At 64.0% G+C, this 14,450-nt stretch overlaps 10 protein-coding genes across 10 annotated transcripts; 3 read left to right on the top strand and 7 right to left on the bottom strand.

Annotated features, from left to right (window-relative positions):
- Window positions 1-54: 54 nt before the first annotated feature.
- OSTLU_86010 (VIC family transporter: potassium ion channel subfamily B VIC) lies at window positions 55-1,596 on the bottom strand (the record flags this gene model as incomplete). Its single annotated transcript, XM_001415345.1, has 1 exon — window positions 55-1,596. The coding sequence occupies one exon, from the start codon at window positions 1,594-1,596 to the stop codon at window positions 55-57; it is 1,542 nt and encodes a 513-aa protein (XP_001415382.1).
- A 1,353-nt stretch (window positions 1,597-2,949) lies between these two features.
- OSTLU_92055 (MC family transporter: carnitine/acylcarnitine) lies at window positions 2,950-3,903 on the bottom strand (the record flags this gene model as incomplete). The annotated part of the gene is made up of 1 exon (XM_001415344.1): window positions 2,950-3,903. One exon carries the CDS (start codon window positions 3,901-3,903, stop codon window positions 2,950-2,952), a length of 954 nt encoding a protein of 317 aa, XP_001415381.1.
- A 128-nt stretch (window positions 3,904-4,031) lies between these two features.
- On the top strand, window positions 4,032-4,346 carry OSTLU_10601 (predicted protein; the record flags this gene model as incomplete). The annotated part of the gene is made up of 1 exon (XM_001415690.1): window positions 4,032-4,346. A coding segment is annotated over one exon (315 nt), but the record flags the coding sequence as incomplete, so codon positions are not given.
- Window positions 4,347-4,547: 201 nt separating this feature from the next.
- OSTLU_39898 (predicted protein) lies at window positions 4,548-5,885 on the bottom strand (the record flags this gene model as incomplete). Its single annotated transcript, XM_001415343.1, has 1 exon — window positions 4,548-5,885. One exon carries the CDS (start codon window positions 5,883-5,885, stop codon window positions 4,548-4,550), a length of 1,338 nt encoding a protein of 445 aa, XP_001415380.1.
- Window positions 5,886-6,595: 710 nt separating this feature from the next.
- OSTLU_6578 (predicted protein) lies at window positions 6,596-7,396 on the bottom strand (the record flags this gene model as incomplete). Its single annotated transcript, XM_001415342.1, has 2 exons — window positions 6,596-7,013; window positions 7,158-7,396. Coding segments are annotated over 2 exons (657 nt in total), but the record flags the coding sequence as incomplete, so codon positions are not given.
- A 264-nt stretch (window positions 7,397-7,660) lies between these two features.
- Window positions 7,661-9,982, bottom strand: OSTLU_92053 (predicted protein; the record flags this gene model as incomplete). The annotated part of the gene is made up of 1 exon (XM_001415341.1): window positions 7,661-9,982. The coding sequence occupies one exon, from the start codon at window positions 9,980-9,982 to the stop codon at window positions 7,661-7,663; it is 2,322 nt and encodes a 773-aa protein (XP_001415378.1).
- Window positions 9,983-10,251: 269 nt separating this feature from the next.
- Window positions 10,252-10,802, top strand: OSTLU_39972 (predicted protein; the record flags this gene model as incomplete). Its single annotated transcript, XM_001415689.1, has 2 exons — window positions 10,252-10,341; window positions 10,575-10,802. The coding sequence occupies 2 exons, from the start codon at window positions 10,252-10,254 to the stop codon at window positions 10,800-10,802; spliced, it is 318 nt and encodes a 105-aa protein (XP_001415726.1).
- A 766-nt stretch (window positions 10,803-11,568) lies between these two features.
- Window positions 11,569-12,486, top strand: OSTLU_4466 (predicted protein; the record flags this gene model as incomplete). The annotated part of the gene is made up of 1 exon (XM_001415688.1): window positions 11,569-12,486. A coding segment is annotated over one exon (918 nt), but the record flags the coding sequence as incomplete, so codon positions are not given.
- An 86-nt stretch (window positions 12,487-12,572) lies between these two features.
- OSTLU_28646 (predicted protein) lies at window positions 12,573-13,469 on the bottom strand (the record flags this gene model as incomplete). The annotated part of the gene is made up of 1 exon (XM_001415340.1): window positions 12,573-13,469. The coding sequence occupies one exon, from the start codon at window positions 13,467-13,469 to the stop codon at window positions 12,573-12,575; it is 897 nt and encodes a 298-aa protein (XP_001415377.1).
- A 240-nt stretch (window positions 13,470-13,709) lies between these two features.
- On the bottom strand, window positions 13,710-14,048 carry OSTLU_28645 (predicted protein; the record flags this gene model as incomplete). Its single annotated transcript, XM_001415339.1, has 1 exon — window positions 13,710-14,048. One exon carries the CDS (start codon window positions 14,046-14,048, stop codon window positions 13,710-13,712), a length of 339 nt encoding a protein of 112 aa, XP_001415376.1.
- Window positions 14,049-14,450: the final 402 nt, after the last annotated feature.

Here is a 14,450-nt window from a genome sequence, read left to right as displayed (position 1 = left end):
AATCTCTCAACTCGCGGACCATCTGGCGACGCCACTCACGCTCGCTTTCCTAGACTAGAGCCCGCTCCGTGCGGGCTCACTCGCTAATTCCGCGGCCTTGGTCATCGGAGTGTTGCTTCGCGTGTGATCCAAAATTTCTTTCACGCGGGCAAGCTGCGAGCGCAATGCCGACGTGGATTGCACCAATGTTTCTACATCATCGTCCAACAAGCTGCCCGTTTCCTCCAGTTTTCGCATCTTGTTCCCGATCGCCTTAAGTTCTTGCAGTGAAACTGAAAACTCCGTGTGTGACACCAGGTCATAAGTCTCAACTAATTCTTCTAGCTCCTCCTTCATGTCTTCTATTTTGCTGAAACGATAATCCACCGTGCGAGCAAGTATCGTGACCTCCTCCTGTGAAGACGTTGGCGCCATCTGCAGAACGTCGTCGAGCAATTTGCGAACGACGCCAACTTCGCGGATGATGGCGTTCTGAATCGCGCTGATGTGATCGCTCAAAGCGCTGACCACTTGTGAGTATGCGTACATCTCTTTGAGCAGCAGCTCTGAATGATCTTTGATGTTCAGCCTGACAACTTTGCGATGCTCCTTCGCCTTGAACGCGAGCCACTGCTGCGTGAAGTTGGCGCCGATGACAGAAATCGGGAGCGCGGTGATCACCACGGAACCTAACATCGTGATCGCCGCGACAGATTTACCCCAAATCGTCGTCGGCACGGCATCACCGTAGCCCACGGTCATCAAAGTAACCATGCACCACCAAAACGCGCTCGGAATGGAATCAAACTCGTCGCCTTCGTTGGCGTCCCACGCGTTCGTCGGCGGGCTTTGTCCGTTTTCGGCAAAGTATATCAACGCACTGAACATCACCAGTCCTAAAGCAAGTAGAAACCCTAGCACGACGAACATGTCCGCGCTGTCTTGCACGGCGATCAAGACCACTTGGATTTTCTTCGCCCGACTACCGAGTCGGAACACCTTGATGACGCGAAACAGTCTAAAGATTCGCAAAACTCGCGCACTGGATGTCGACGATGAGCTTTCCGCTCCCTCGTAACCAAATTGCAAGCCTGAAATCGCTATCTCGGCGTACCACGGAATAATGGACGCCAGGTCGATCAAGTTGAGCGGGTCCTTCACCGCCATCCACCGCTTTGGCGCGCAACATATCTTCAGCGCGTACTCGAGAGAAAAGATCAGCTGACACACCATCTCTATGATGTCCAAACTCGCCTTCCCCGAGTGCTCCGGCATTGTACTCGCGATGAAAGAGCTGATCGACACGAAAATCAACGTAAACATCAACGCACTGATCGACAAGGCCAGCCTTCCCGACGACGGCTCCGTGAGCGCGAGATAAACCTTTTGCCTGAGCGTCAAAGCCAACAGCGTCTTTCTCTTCGTCGGCGCGCTAAACTTTTCCTGCACGCGGCGAATCTCATCCCTAATATCCCTCCCCGTCACCCCCACGAACTCGATCAGAAGCTTATCCTTATCGTGCAGCTTTTCAAACTTCTCGCCCCGCCGCACGCGTCCGAGCAATTGATTGAGAATCACCACCACTCGCACCTTGGTCCACAGCCCTCTCGCTCGCATCCCTCGCCGATCGCTTCGAAACCTGCGACACCGCGCGCGACGTGCGCTCGTCAGTCACCTCGCGCGCGCCCTTCGCGTCGTCGCGTCGCTTCGCGCTTTCGTTCGCTCGATTTCCTTCGCTTCGCGCGCTTCGCTTCGCCGACGCACTTCACCACCCTCAGCGGGCTCGCCCCGCCGTGTCGCATCGCGACGTTCGCGTGCAGGCGCGCGTCCAGCGCGTCGTCGTCGTTCACGTTCGCCGCCACCGCGCCGCCCAGGTACGGCATCGCGTCGCGTTCGCGTTCGCGATGAATTCAATGAATTCAACGCGCGCGTCGAATGAATGAATGCACGCGCGCGTTGAACGAATGCGCGCGACGCGGCGTCGCGATCGACGTCGCGATCGACGTCGACGTCGTTCGACGTTCGCGTTCGCGTTCGCGTTCGCGCCGCGCGCGCGTCCGCCGAACGCTCGCCGTCGACGCGCCGCGCGCGATCGACTGGCGCCATCGAAACGCGTCGGGGGAAACAGCGAACCCGCGGCGTCGACGCGGACGAGACGCGAAGACGCGAGGACGCGCGCGGCGCCGACGCGCGGGACGACGACGGCGCGATCACGCGATCTCGTGAAAAGATAATGTGCGTGTGATGTACAAGACGCGCGGATCGATCGATCGACGCGTCGGAAAGAATGACCGCGCCCGTCGCGGCGGTTCGATCACGAGGGCGCGAAGCGCGACCGCGGCGGCGCCTCGCTCGCGTTTTCGACGCCCGGACGCGGCGCCGCGCGCGATTTATCCGCGATCGCGATCGTCGCGTGGTGCGCCTTGCGCGCGACGAATTTCGACGCCGGGCTCAGCGCGCTGTCCGTGGGCGAGTGGAATCTGTCCGGCGTTCGCGCGTCGTCGTCAGTCGCCGCGCGCGTCGTCGACGAATCATTCATTCATCATTCATCATTCATCATCAATCATCAATCATCGCGCGTCGTCGTGTCCCGTCGCGATCGATCGCGCACCTCTTCCCGCCGAGCGACGACGCGCGCGCGTGTTTCGTTTCCCTCGTCGTCGCGTCGTTCGTGCGATCGCGCAGCGTCATCGCGTCGAAACTCGCCGCGAGCGTCGTCGGCGTTCGCGCGCGCGCGTCGTCGGCGTCGTCGGCGGCGGCGTCGCGCGACGTCGTCGTCGGTTCGGGCGTCACGGCGACGGGCGAGCGCGCGTCGTCGGCGTCGCGCGCGGGCGAGGGCGCGGACATGGCGTCGACGTGTGCGGCGAATGATGAATTGGCGATTTAAGTTCCCCCGACGAAAGTCGGCGGTCGGCGCGCGCGACGAGGACGGGCGCCCGATCCGGCGCGACGATCGGAACTGCGAGCGAGCTACGAGCGCTCGAGCCGGTCGGCGCGCAGAGCGCGAGACGCGAACTCCCACGCGAGCCACTGCGCGGCGTTGGCGGGAAACGCGCGCGCGACGACGGGCGCGGCGCCGCGCCAGAGCCCGGAGACGCCGCGCTCGGCGACCAAAGCGCGAAGGAGCGCCAGCGGCGGTAAGTCGCGCGCGCCGCCGGGACGCTCGCACTGGTAAATAGTCTTCGCGTTATCCAACGGAAGGACGATGAGCCAGGTGACGACGCCCGCGGCGCCGCCACACGAAGCCGCGGCGAGCGCCTCGACGAGCAAGCCCCGCGCGTCTCGCGTCTCGAACGCGGCGCGCGTCACGTCGCCGCCGACGTCGCTCGCGCCGCGCGCGCGCGGGAAAATCGTTCGGAAAATCTCATACGTCGCGAAATACACCGCTCCCGACGGAATCTCGCGCGCCGCGGTGTGCGAGACGCCGCGAAACAATCCGAGCGCGCCGCGCGTTCGCCAGACGTCGAGCGCCACCGCCCGCGCGCTCCCGCCTCCGTCCCCGACCTGCGCTCGACACTTCACCAGCTCGAACGGCGTCAGAAATGGGGTCATGAGCCCTCCCGCGAGGGCGCCCGCGAACGCGCTCGCCGCCAACCGCGCGCCCGCGCCCGCGCCGCTCGCGCCCGCGAGCGCCGCCTCGCGCGCCTCGTGAAAGCACGCGTAGTTCGCCCCCGTCTCGAGCGACGCCCCGACCAGGGGCGCCGCGACGCCCGCGTACAGTCCTCGCGCGCCTCGCGCGCGGTACAGCGCCGCGATGGCGCTTCCAGTCGTGTGTCCGCGGTTCTTTTGCACGAACACTTTCACCGTGTCGAACGGATGTCCCGCCGCGACGCACGCCGCGCCGGCGACGACGCCGGCGACGGCGTCGTCCGCGCGCGAGCGCCGAGGCGCCGACGCGTCCGGCGCGTCGGACGCGCGCGTCATCGACGGCTCGCGCGCGACGCGGGCGCCATCCGGTCGGCGTCCCGGCCGCACAGTGCGGCGCGCTCCGAACGCCCGCGCGCGACGCCATGGCGAGCAAGGCGCCGATGATCTGGAAGCACGACGAGCGCGTCGTCGTGTACCCGCCGTACATCGACGCCGCGCGGTCGGTGGCGAAGGGACGGCGCATCGCGCGCGAGGACGCGGTCGAGCACCCGCACGCGCTCGAGGTGGCGGACGCGTGCGAGCGCGCGCTCGGGATGCGGTGCGAGCTGGAGGATAAGGCGTACTCGAGAGATTTTTGGTGCCGCGGACGCGTGCGCGTGGAGTGGAAGCGAGACGACGGGAGCTTCGTGAGGGAGGAACTGAACACGCGAGGGAAGCTGCTGCGGGCGATCGCGGCGGCGGTCAAGGCGCACCCGGAGCGAGGAGAAAACGGGAAGCCGGGGACGAATCCGAGGTTTATGACGCAACACAGGGTGTTCGAGGAATACCTGAAGCAGGTGGCGGGCGCGGCGGGGCCGGCGCCGGGGCAGGGGAAGAAAGCGGAGAAGGCGCGCTCCGGCAAGAAGGGGAAGAAGGGACGGAAGTGAGGGCGTTTTTTCGCACGTCGCGCGTCGGTGTTGGTAATTAAATCGTTAGAGAGTCTAGAAGAAGTCCATATCGTCGTAGTCGTCGTCGAAATCCGCGAGATCTAATCCTGAGGCGTCGTTGTCGACGCCGCGCGACGCGAGCGCGTCGGCGGTTTTCGCCTTCTCCTTGGGCGGGTAACGCATCGCCTTGACGGCTTCGTTGTGCGTGTCCAAGCAAAACGCGATGCGCACGTGGAACGCACTTTGCGGTTCTTGCGTGCTGTAGACGTCTGTGGTCTCCTTACTATACATCACCTTGGCCGAATGATCGATGACGGCGTCGACGTTGCCGTCGCGAATCGCCTTCGCGACGACGGATTCCGCGTCCTCCACGCTCGGCAAACCGAGCTTCTCGGCCACGTCGGCGAGGGAAATCTTGGAGTACGCAGTGTTAATACGCGTGAGCCCGGTTCGAATGACATTCGCGCGCAAGCGGTTGATCAAGTTGGACAACTTGTCTTCGGTAAACGTCGTCCCGTGCGTCTCCGCCGCGCGTTGAAACGCGGTCAAGTCGCCCATGCGCACCGCCTGGACGAGATCGAAATACGGTGCCAAGGCCGCGCGCATCTCCGGCTGAGTCAGCTCCTTTCGCTCGGGAATCTCTCCCAAAAGCATTCGAACGATGGTGATCCACTTCAACAGCTCGAGACGGAACCCCTTCGCCCCCGTCGGCGCTTTTTGGTACGCCTGCGTCAGGTACTCCTTCGCCTCGCTGTATTCCAACTGCACGGCGCGAATGCGACCGAGGTAGTACGCGTAACGGCACTGCTGTTGAATCGATCGCGATTGCGGCAGCGTCACCCTCGATCGAAGCTTTTCCGCGTGGTCGTAAAGGTTGTAGTGCAAGTAGTTGCGCAACAGCAAGTTGACCAAAGTTTCTTGGCCGATTTCGTCCAGGCGCAGCGCCGACGTCCGATACAGCGCCAGAAGCGTCGCGCGCGCGTCTTCGAGCGATCCAAATCTCTCGTACGCGAGTGAGTAGTAAAAGTACACTCTCGCCGCGAGCACATCCATCGATCGACGGTTAAACTGCTTGATTCTATCGACCGCCTCTCGCGCGCACTCGAGCGCGTCCTCGCCTCGCTCGCCGTCAATCAAGTGCATCAAAACTACCAAGTACGCGTACACCTCCGCCTCTGGAAGCGCACACGGCGCAACGTCGCTTAAGTCTACCACCGCATCATCGCTTTCGCCGCCCTTGCCCTTCGTCCCCGCGCTCTTCCCTCTCGTCTGTCTTCCCGCCGCTTTGGTCTCGCATCGAGCCAAGAGCGCCGCTCGCGCCGCGCTCTCCTCCGGCAAAACCGCGCCCACGAACGCGCGCACGTTCTCGCTCGTGAGCTCTCGTCGCACCATCGCCGTCTACGTCATCCACCGCGCGCGCGCGCACCGTCAGTCATCGCTCGGTCGTTTCTTCCGCGTCCGCCTCGCGTCTTCGCCTCGCCTCGCCTCGCGCGTCGCCGTCTCGCACCTCTCGCAGCGCTCTCGCGACGAATCTCGCCTCGCCCTTCGCCTCTACCGATTTCTGCACGTCGCGCACGCATCCCGCGAGCTGTGTCCGTCGAACGCGTCGTCAGTCCGCCGTCATCGCGCGCGCTCGATCGAAAAGCGTTCGACGACGACGCGCCGCGCGTCGCGATCGATCTCGACGACGCGACGTCGCGTCGCGTGCACCGTCGACGACGCGTACCCGGTGCGCGACGTCCGCGCGACGCGCGTTCGCGTCGCTCGGTTCGACGTTTTCTTTGGTCGACGCGTCGGCGTCGACGTCCATGCTCGACGCGGTCATCGCGATCGTCGCGAACGGGCGACGGTTTGTGCGGACGCGGCGCGGCGAGCGGCGAGGCGAGCGAGCGACGATGGGGGTCGATGACGGCGATCGAGCGGAAGGATGGAACGACGCGTGACCGGAATGTTTGAAACGCGCCGTGGACGTCGTTTTACGGATGTCGCGCGGTGGCTAAACGCAAGAGTTCGTCGACGATTTGACCGTCGAGCGACGCGGCGCCGTAGCCGAGACCCAAAGTCGGCGGTCGCGGATTCGGGTCGCGCTCGAGTTTCTTGGACGAACCGTCGGCGGCGAATACGGTGACGTAGTCGTAACGTGTCGTGAGCTCGTTGGCGACGACGGCGTCCAGACGGTAGCGTTCGAGGGATTTGCGCGCCTTGTCGGCGAGTAAATCGACGTCGGTTTCGAGCTTGAAGCCTACGGCGAAAGCCTCGGGACACCACTCGTGTTTGATCATCCCGAGCATCTTGGGCACCGGTTTCAGCGTCAGCTCTAACCCAGCCGCACTGTGCGCCGAGCTTTGAATCTTATGTTCGGGTAAATCGCACCACGGAACGTAAAAATCGCTCACCGCCGCCGCGAGGACGACGACGGCGCGTCCGCCGCGCGCCTTCGCCTCGTCCCCGACCGCCTCGCACGTCGCCTTAAGCGAAGTTAAATACTCATATAACGTCTTAAATCGCACCACGATCAACCTCTCGGACTCTGCCTCGACACCACGAAGCGCTTGAGTCAACACACCACAACTATTCGTCCCGCCCGCGTCCCGAGCGCGAATGCGCGTCGCGCCCAGAAATTCGTCGGCGGCGCCATCTTTCACCATCTCAAACGCATCCAACGCGTGCGGCGCGCGCCCAATTTCGCGCGCGCGCGAATCATTCACCAGTGATTCATTCACCATGCGCTCGTGCGGCGCGCACGATCCCTCGCGCTGCAGCATCACCACGTCGCAGTCGCCTCTTCGCAACAGTTCCTCCACCAACCTCGCCCCGCGCGCGCCGCTGCTGAAATTATCCACGCACCGCACCTGCGCCCGCTCCAGCGGCGCGGTGGTGCCACCGGAGGTGACGACGACGATGGTTTCGGGCGCGGCGTCGCCCGCGATGCGCCGCGCGCTCCACGTGGCGCGCAAACGCTCGCCAATTCGTGACGCGCGAAGCAACGCCGCGCGCGGGACGTAGCGCTCGTCGTCGGCGAAGAACGCGGCCGCGCTCGGCGAGGCGTCGGCGGTGTTGACGTCGTCGTTTTCGCGCGGCATCGCGCGCGGTCGCGGCGCGCGCGCGCGGGCGTGTGCGGTGGAACATTTCTGTTTCTCTACAGAGCGCCGAGTGTCTAACATTCGCTACGCCGCCGCGCCGCCGCGCGTGCGCACGATTTCGCCTCGCCAGAATTTCGCTTCAAAAAAACTGTCCTTCGTGCGAAGAGCGTCGACGCGAACGTAGGCGTCGCATCGAGCGACGGCATCGGCGGCGGGCGACGCGGCGGCGCCGAAGGAAGCTTCCACGGCGCGGACGGCGTCGACGCGCTTGCGACGATCGCCGACGCTGGACTGCGAGGGAAGGTCGGCGCGAGTGGCGATGAAAACCGCGTTCGCGTCGTCTCGGCTGTCGTGAAAAACGTCGAGGATGAGATGGGTGGCGCCGCTCACGACGTGCGCGAGCGAGGCGCCGGTGGCGGCGTCGCGCGACCAGCACGCGCCGGCGATTGGTTCGAGCGACACACGGCGTTTCCGCGCTCTATTCGGTCGCCTGAAATCGCACGCGAAGATGTCACCATTCGTCTTACCCGCGATGAGACAGCCGCCAGAAGCAGACATGCACGTCACCGCACAGCCGTCGGCGGGATCGAGCACGGCGAACGTCGCAAACAAGTCGCATTCGTCGACGACTGGGGTGCGCGCCAGCGCGATTTGCGCGGCGGTGACGTCACCTGTGGCGCGTACGATCGCGCCGTCGCTGCATCCGATGAAAAGCGTGATTTCTTTCGTTGAATCATCTTTACTGCACGCCAAACTCGTGATCCAGGCTTTTGCCGCGACTCGCCGCGTCGCGACGATGCGCACCGTCGCGTCGTCGCCGACGAGAAAAATGACGACATGGCCACTTTTTGTACCGCACGCGAGCATGTGATGGTACGTTAGCGTGGCACCATCGGCGCACGGTATCGCCATCCACGCGCAAGACATGAACTGCAAAAGCTCGGCTTTGAGCATCGGAGCGTCGTCGTACGTCAACTGCACGTGCACGTGCGTCTTCGATGATTTCGGCAGTTCAAACCCGGGGTCGACCTCAGGAGTCGTCGTCAAGAGCTTACGTATTTCCACCTTTGCGTCGCGTCGCGCGCGTGTCGATAAACCCACCGAGTCGAAAATCCGTTCGCACAAGCGAGCGTCTTCGTCGTCAAATTTCGCGGATCCGTTATACGTCTTTTCCGAAGTTCGCAAACGAAAAAACTCATCCATCGCCACGCGCGTTTGCTTTGCGTCGTCGCCTATGGCAACCTGCGGTGTATCGACCATTTCGACTTCATCGCCTCCCATCGCCGTCTCGTCATTCTTTTCGTACTCGAATGCGCGCAGCGGTAAGCGTACGTCGTCCTTCGCGGCGATCCATCCGCCGCGAACGCCGGTCCACGTTCGCCGACGACGACACGCGCTCACGGGCACGAGCGCTTCGGCGGAATTTTTCGCGAGACTAAACTTCACCGTGACGTCCTTCCCAACCTTGATCACCTGCGCTAACCGCCATGTGGACGGAATTTCGTGCATGACCTCGATGATTTCGCCGGCGCGTAAATCGCTCGCTCGCACATCGTCGCGAGGCGGAACCGGCCGCGCGACGCACGTCATCCTCGTCGGTCGCACCTTGCGCACGGCGAATCGATCCTGCGCGGGAATCGTTGCGACACCACTCCCCCAGACGTCTTCATTTGCCCATACTAAAAACTCCCCGCGCACCTTGTCGTCGTCGTATTCTACGCGCGCTCGCGGCGCGGCGTTGAAGTTTGCCGAAACGACGGAGCCGACGCGCCAAAGCTCTGGCGCCACGTCCGCGCTAGAAGACACTTCCACGCCCACGCCCTGACGAAGCGCGCCGTATACGTAAATTTCGTCGCCGTCGACCGTCGTCGAATCCATCGGTTTCGGATCTTCTTCCTTCACTCGCTTCGCATCCGAGCCGCTCGCGTCTTCAGCGGCGCGTCTCGCGGCGACTTCCGCCGCGCGCTCGAAACAATCCTCATCCCGCTTCACCTCTAGCCCTACCTCGGCGACGACGCCCACGACGTCATCGCGCGCTCGCGCGTACCCATCGCTCGCGCACGCGTCGCCCCACGCGTCGCTCAAACGAACCGCTCGCCTCCACGCGCTCGTCGCCTCCGTCTCCGGCGGCGCGAACGCCTCGCACGTCCCATCCGTCGCGCACATCGCCAGCGCGCACCGTTCGCCGCACCCCATCGCCCCCACCGCGGACCAATCGAGCGCCCGCGCGCTTTTCTCCGCGTTCGCGCCATCGTTTCCTCCCGCGCGCGTCTCCCCGAACCGGTGCGTCGTCGTCCCGCTCGCGTCCAACCGCCGCGCGCTCTTCGCCGCCTCCAATCCGTGTCTCAGCGCCTCCGACGCTCGCGCGTTTCCCTCGCGCGACGCATCGAACGTCGCGCACTCCATCCCCGGCTCCGTCGCGTCGAATCCATCCCGCTGCGCGTCGTCGTCGTCGGCGCGCGTCGTCAGTCTTTGGTCGATTCGCTTCGTTCGCGTTCCGTCTCGAGCGTCGCGTCGCGCGCACCGCGACCACCGCGCCGCGCCGCGCCGCGCACGCGATGTCTCCGCACGCGCTCCACCGGACGACGTCGCACCCGCTCGAGCGCGGCGTCGCGCGCACGCGCACGACGTCGCGGTCGTTCGCCGGCGTCGGCATCGCCGCACAGTGCCGCGCCATGAGCGTGCGCGCCTTCATCAACAGCCCCACGGGGCCGAGGACGACCCACTTCTGGGGGCCCGTCGCGAACTGGGGGTTCGTGCTCGCGGTGCGTCCGTCGCCGCGCATCGGACGACGGCGCGACGCGCGTCGGACGACGACGGACGACGCGCGTCGAACGACGACCGGGACGACGACGACGACCGGGACGACGACGACGACCGGGACGACGACGACGACGACGACGACGACGACGACGACGACGACGACGCGAAGCGACGGACGCGAAGCGACGGACGCGGCGACTGACGACGGCGGCGCGACGCCGCGCGACGGGCGCAGGGCTTGGCGGACACGAAGAAGCCGGAGTCGATGATCAGCGGACCGATGACGGGCGCGCTGGTGGTGTACTCCGGGCTGTTCATGCGGTTCGCGTGGAGGGTGCAGCCGAGGAATCACATCCTGCTCGCGTGTCACACGGCGAACGCGAACGTGCAGGCGTATAATTTTCAACGGTGGGCGAGGTGGAACGGCGACGCGCCGGAGACGACGCGCGAGGCGACGTCGTGACGACGCGCCTCGAACGGGGCGCGGTGACGAACGAGGTGCGCGTCGTTCGACGGTGGGGCGTCGCGCGGGCGTCGCGCGGGCGCGTAGCGTAGCGTTTTGTGTGAGTAGAGAGAGGTTCGAGGCGACACTCCGCGTCCCGCGCCGTCGCGAACGTCGACGCGCTCGATCGACGCCTGGACGCCGCGCGAACGTCGCGTCCGCGAGTCGACGTTCGATCATGTCGTTCGCGCTTCGAGTCGACGACGACGCGCCGCGGTATTTCCGTCACCGCACGCTCGGCGGCGCGTGCGAGACGTCCTTCGAGTGCACGGGCGTGACGCTGCTCTCCGCGCGCGAGGGCGCGAAGCGCGTCACCGTGCGCGCGCGATGCGACTCCGGACCTTCGTTCGTCATCGCGCGGTTGATTCCCGACGTCCACGAGAGCGTGTCGTTCGTGCACGTGTTCGAGGGCGAGGACGCGCGCTTTAGCGCGCGCGGCGGCTCGGTCGAGCTGCGCGGAACGACGGAGCACGAAATCCGCGCGGTGGACTCGAGCGACGACGAAGGATGCGACAGCGATGAGTCCTGGGGGTCGGACGTCGAGGCGTCGAGGGAGGTCGCGGAGACGGCGGGTGGAAACGAGGACGCGCGCGCGAGGGAGACGGCGGCTCGACTCGAGGCGGCGCGGGCGGGGAAGTGGCGAACGTTGGATGAAGTGCGAAAAACGATGGATTGGTGGGACGGGGACAAAAATGATTTTACGTTTCACGTGCAAAGCGCGGGCGCGAAGCGAAGCTCGAGGTCAGGGAAGATGCCCACGTTCGCGTGGACGGGGAAGCTACGACCGCGAAAGACGACCGCGAAACGATCGTACCCGAGCGGGTTGAATCCTCCCGATTACGCCAGTTCTGGATGGCCGGAAGAGGAGTTTGGGTCACGATTCCAAAGCACCGTAGAGGTAAAGCCGCATGAGGCTCGACAGGCGATGCGCGCGGCGTGTTCTTTGGCGCGACACGTGATGGATACAGTGGCGTGGGCGCTCGAGCCCGGCGTCACGACGGAGGAGCTCGATCGTATATGTCACGCGGTGACGGTTGGAAACGGCGCGTATCCGTCGCCGCTCAACTACATGGGTTTTCCAAAGTCGCTGTGCACATCCGTGAACGAGGTCGTGTGTCACGGCATTCCCGACGCGCGCCCTCTCGAGGACGGCGACATCGTCAATTTGGACATCACGGTTCGCCTGAACGGATACCACGGCGATTTGAATGAAACGTATTACGTCGGCAAGGGCGGAGCCAAGTCGAAAGCGGCGCAGAAGCTCATGGACTGCACGCGCAAAGCCCTGGAAAAGGCCATCGCGTACTGCCGACCCGGTCGACGATTCAGAGACCTTGGCGAAATCATCGCCGAGGAAGCTTCCCGAGGCGGATACGCGAGCGTGAAGGACTTTTGCGGGCACGGCATCGGCCAGCTTTTCCACTGCGCCCCGAACGTTCCACACTACGCTCGCAATAAGGCGATCGGTGTGATGAAGGAAGGAATGACGTTCACGATCGAGCCCATGTTTAACGAGTCATCGTCGCACAAAGTCGTGCACTGGCCGGATGGATGGACGGCGGTGACGACGAACGGAGCGCGAAGCGCGCAGTACGAGCACACGCTGCTCATCACGTCCGATGGGGTCGAGGTGCTGACGGCTCGAAACAAGAATAGTCGTCCGTTTGTAGCCTAAATCGTACTAGAATCTTACTTCAAGTCGTCTAATGGATACTCTAGCTCTTAAATAAATCAGGCGTCGCCGAGCAAGGACGACGTGTCCGACATGTTATCCCTATCCCCAATCAGCGGCGATCGCTCGTCTGAATCGTCGGAGTCGCGATCCTCACGCATTGCATCGCACGTGCCACCAAAGAACATCCTCAATTCGTGGAACATCAAACCAGCCTTGATCCCGCCTCCTATAAAAAAGAGGACGAGCGAGCCCACGAGGAGGCCTTCGTTGTCGTCAAAGCAAAACAGCATGCCGCCGACGGCGAATACGACGAGCGCGATCTCAATCCACGTGTATAAATACAGCTCTTGCGAAAAATATCCAGGCGCGCGGCGCTGCTTCAACGCAGCTCTCTTTTCCAACGTCCGTTTTCTGTCGTACAAGAAGAGCCCGCTGCCGATTGGGAACAGCAGAAATGAAATCGCCCAAATCACGTTCGCTCGATCGGTCAACGTCTCGAAATCAGCATCATTCACGTACGGATCGAATCGCCCACTCGTTGCCCACTTACAAAATCCAGGACTGTACAGTAACGACCCGAGAATTCCTAAAATTAAACCCGCGACGTTGAGCACGCCCGCGAAGACGCGGTACAACACCCTCGAGTCTTCGTCGCGCTTGGCCTCATCGTCATCGCACGCCACCTTCTCGTCATCCAACGACTTCGAGAATGTCATCGACGGTATCGCCAACGCCAAACCACAGCACACGTACCCGACGACGCACAGCGTCGCGGTTTGGTCCCATCCCGACAGCACAAAGTACACGCCGCCCAAGAAGAATGACAAAAGCCCGACGTTTGTCAGCAGCAGCACCGCGACGTTGGTGGCGAATTTCGGCCGGCGGCCTAAATCTCCGCTCGAATACGCGCGATGTAGACGCTGCGTGTTCACCCTGAGCTTGCTCGGCGACATCGCGCGCGTCCGCGGCGCGTGCGGCGTCGCAACACTAAACAAACCGAGTCCGTTGACACTCGACGCGGACGAGACACCGCGCGACGTCCTGGCGTCGAGATCCGAGATGCGCGACGCGACGCGCGCGCCGATGGACGCGTCGCGCGCCTCGCGCGCGCGGTCGCGCGCGGCGGCGGATGGCGCGCGCGACGGACTCATCACAACTTTTTTCTACTTCGCCGCGTCGAGCGCGACGCTCGGCTATTCGGAAATTACCCCTAAACGCTGTCCCACGCCGCTCACGGCGTCACTTTTCGGCGCGACCGTGTGCACGCGAAACACCACGTCGCCCTCGACGACGACTTGGACGTCGATGACGAGCGGCTCGGCGAGTCCGCGTCGAATGCGTTCGACGCCGCCGAAATCCGTGACCAACGCCTTGACGATGCGGCGCACTAAAATGAGCTTCGCCAGCGCGTGAAACGTCGACCGATCCAAGGGATCGGTGGACGGGAACAATAAATCAAAGTTATCCCGCAAGAAGGCGTGCTCGCTCGCGCTCGCGGGCTGAATCGCCACGGCTTCCGGTCGAAGCGCCATGACGTTCCGAATCGACCCGCGTATCCCGTCGCTAAACTTAATCAGCCCCTCCGCGCTCAGGCTCACCGCGCGCGCGTCGCCCTCATCGTCGTCATCCTCGCATCGTCCTCGCGGGTACCTCTTCGCTAATTCATCGAACGTCTCGTCCAACGCCTCCGTCGTCCTCGCGTCTCGCAGCACGCTCGTCAACCTCGCCCGCCCCGCGCTCGCCCGCCCGATCCCGATCGCGTCGACGAACCACACCCACAGCTCTTTCCCCAGCCTTCGCTCCAGCGCTCGGCACGACGTCGCGCCCGCGACGTATATCGGCAGCGACGGATCGACGAACGCGCCGCTCGCGCGCGCGCCCTCGCCCAACAACCACCGCCGCGCGACGCCGCGCAGCGGCACCAGCACCGACAG

The sequence above is a fragment of the Ostreococcus lucimarinus genome, chromosome 1 (genome assembly GCF_000092065.1).
Source record: "Ostreococcus lucimarinus CCE9901 chromosome 1, complete sequence".
NCBI classification, from domain to species: Eukaryota; Viridiplantae; Chlorophyta; class Mamiellophyceae; order Mamiellales; family Bathycoccaceae; genus Ostreococcus; species Ostreococcus sp. 'lucimarinus'.
Note: the sequence above shows the minus strand (reverse complement) of the source record. Positions and strands in the feature narration are given on the sequence as shown.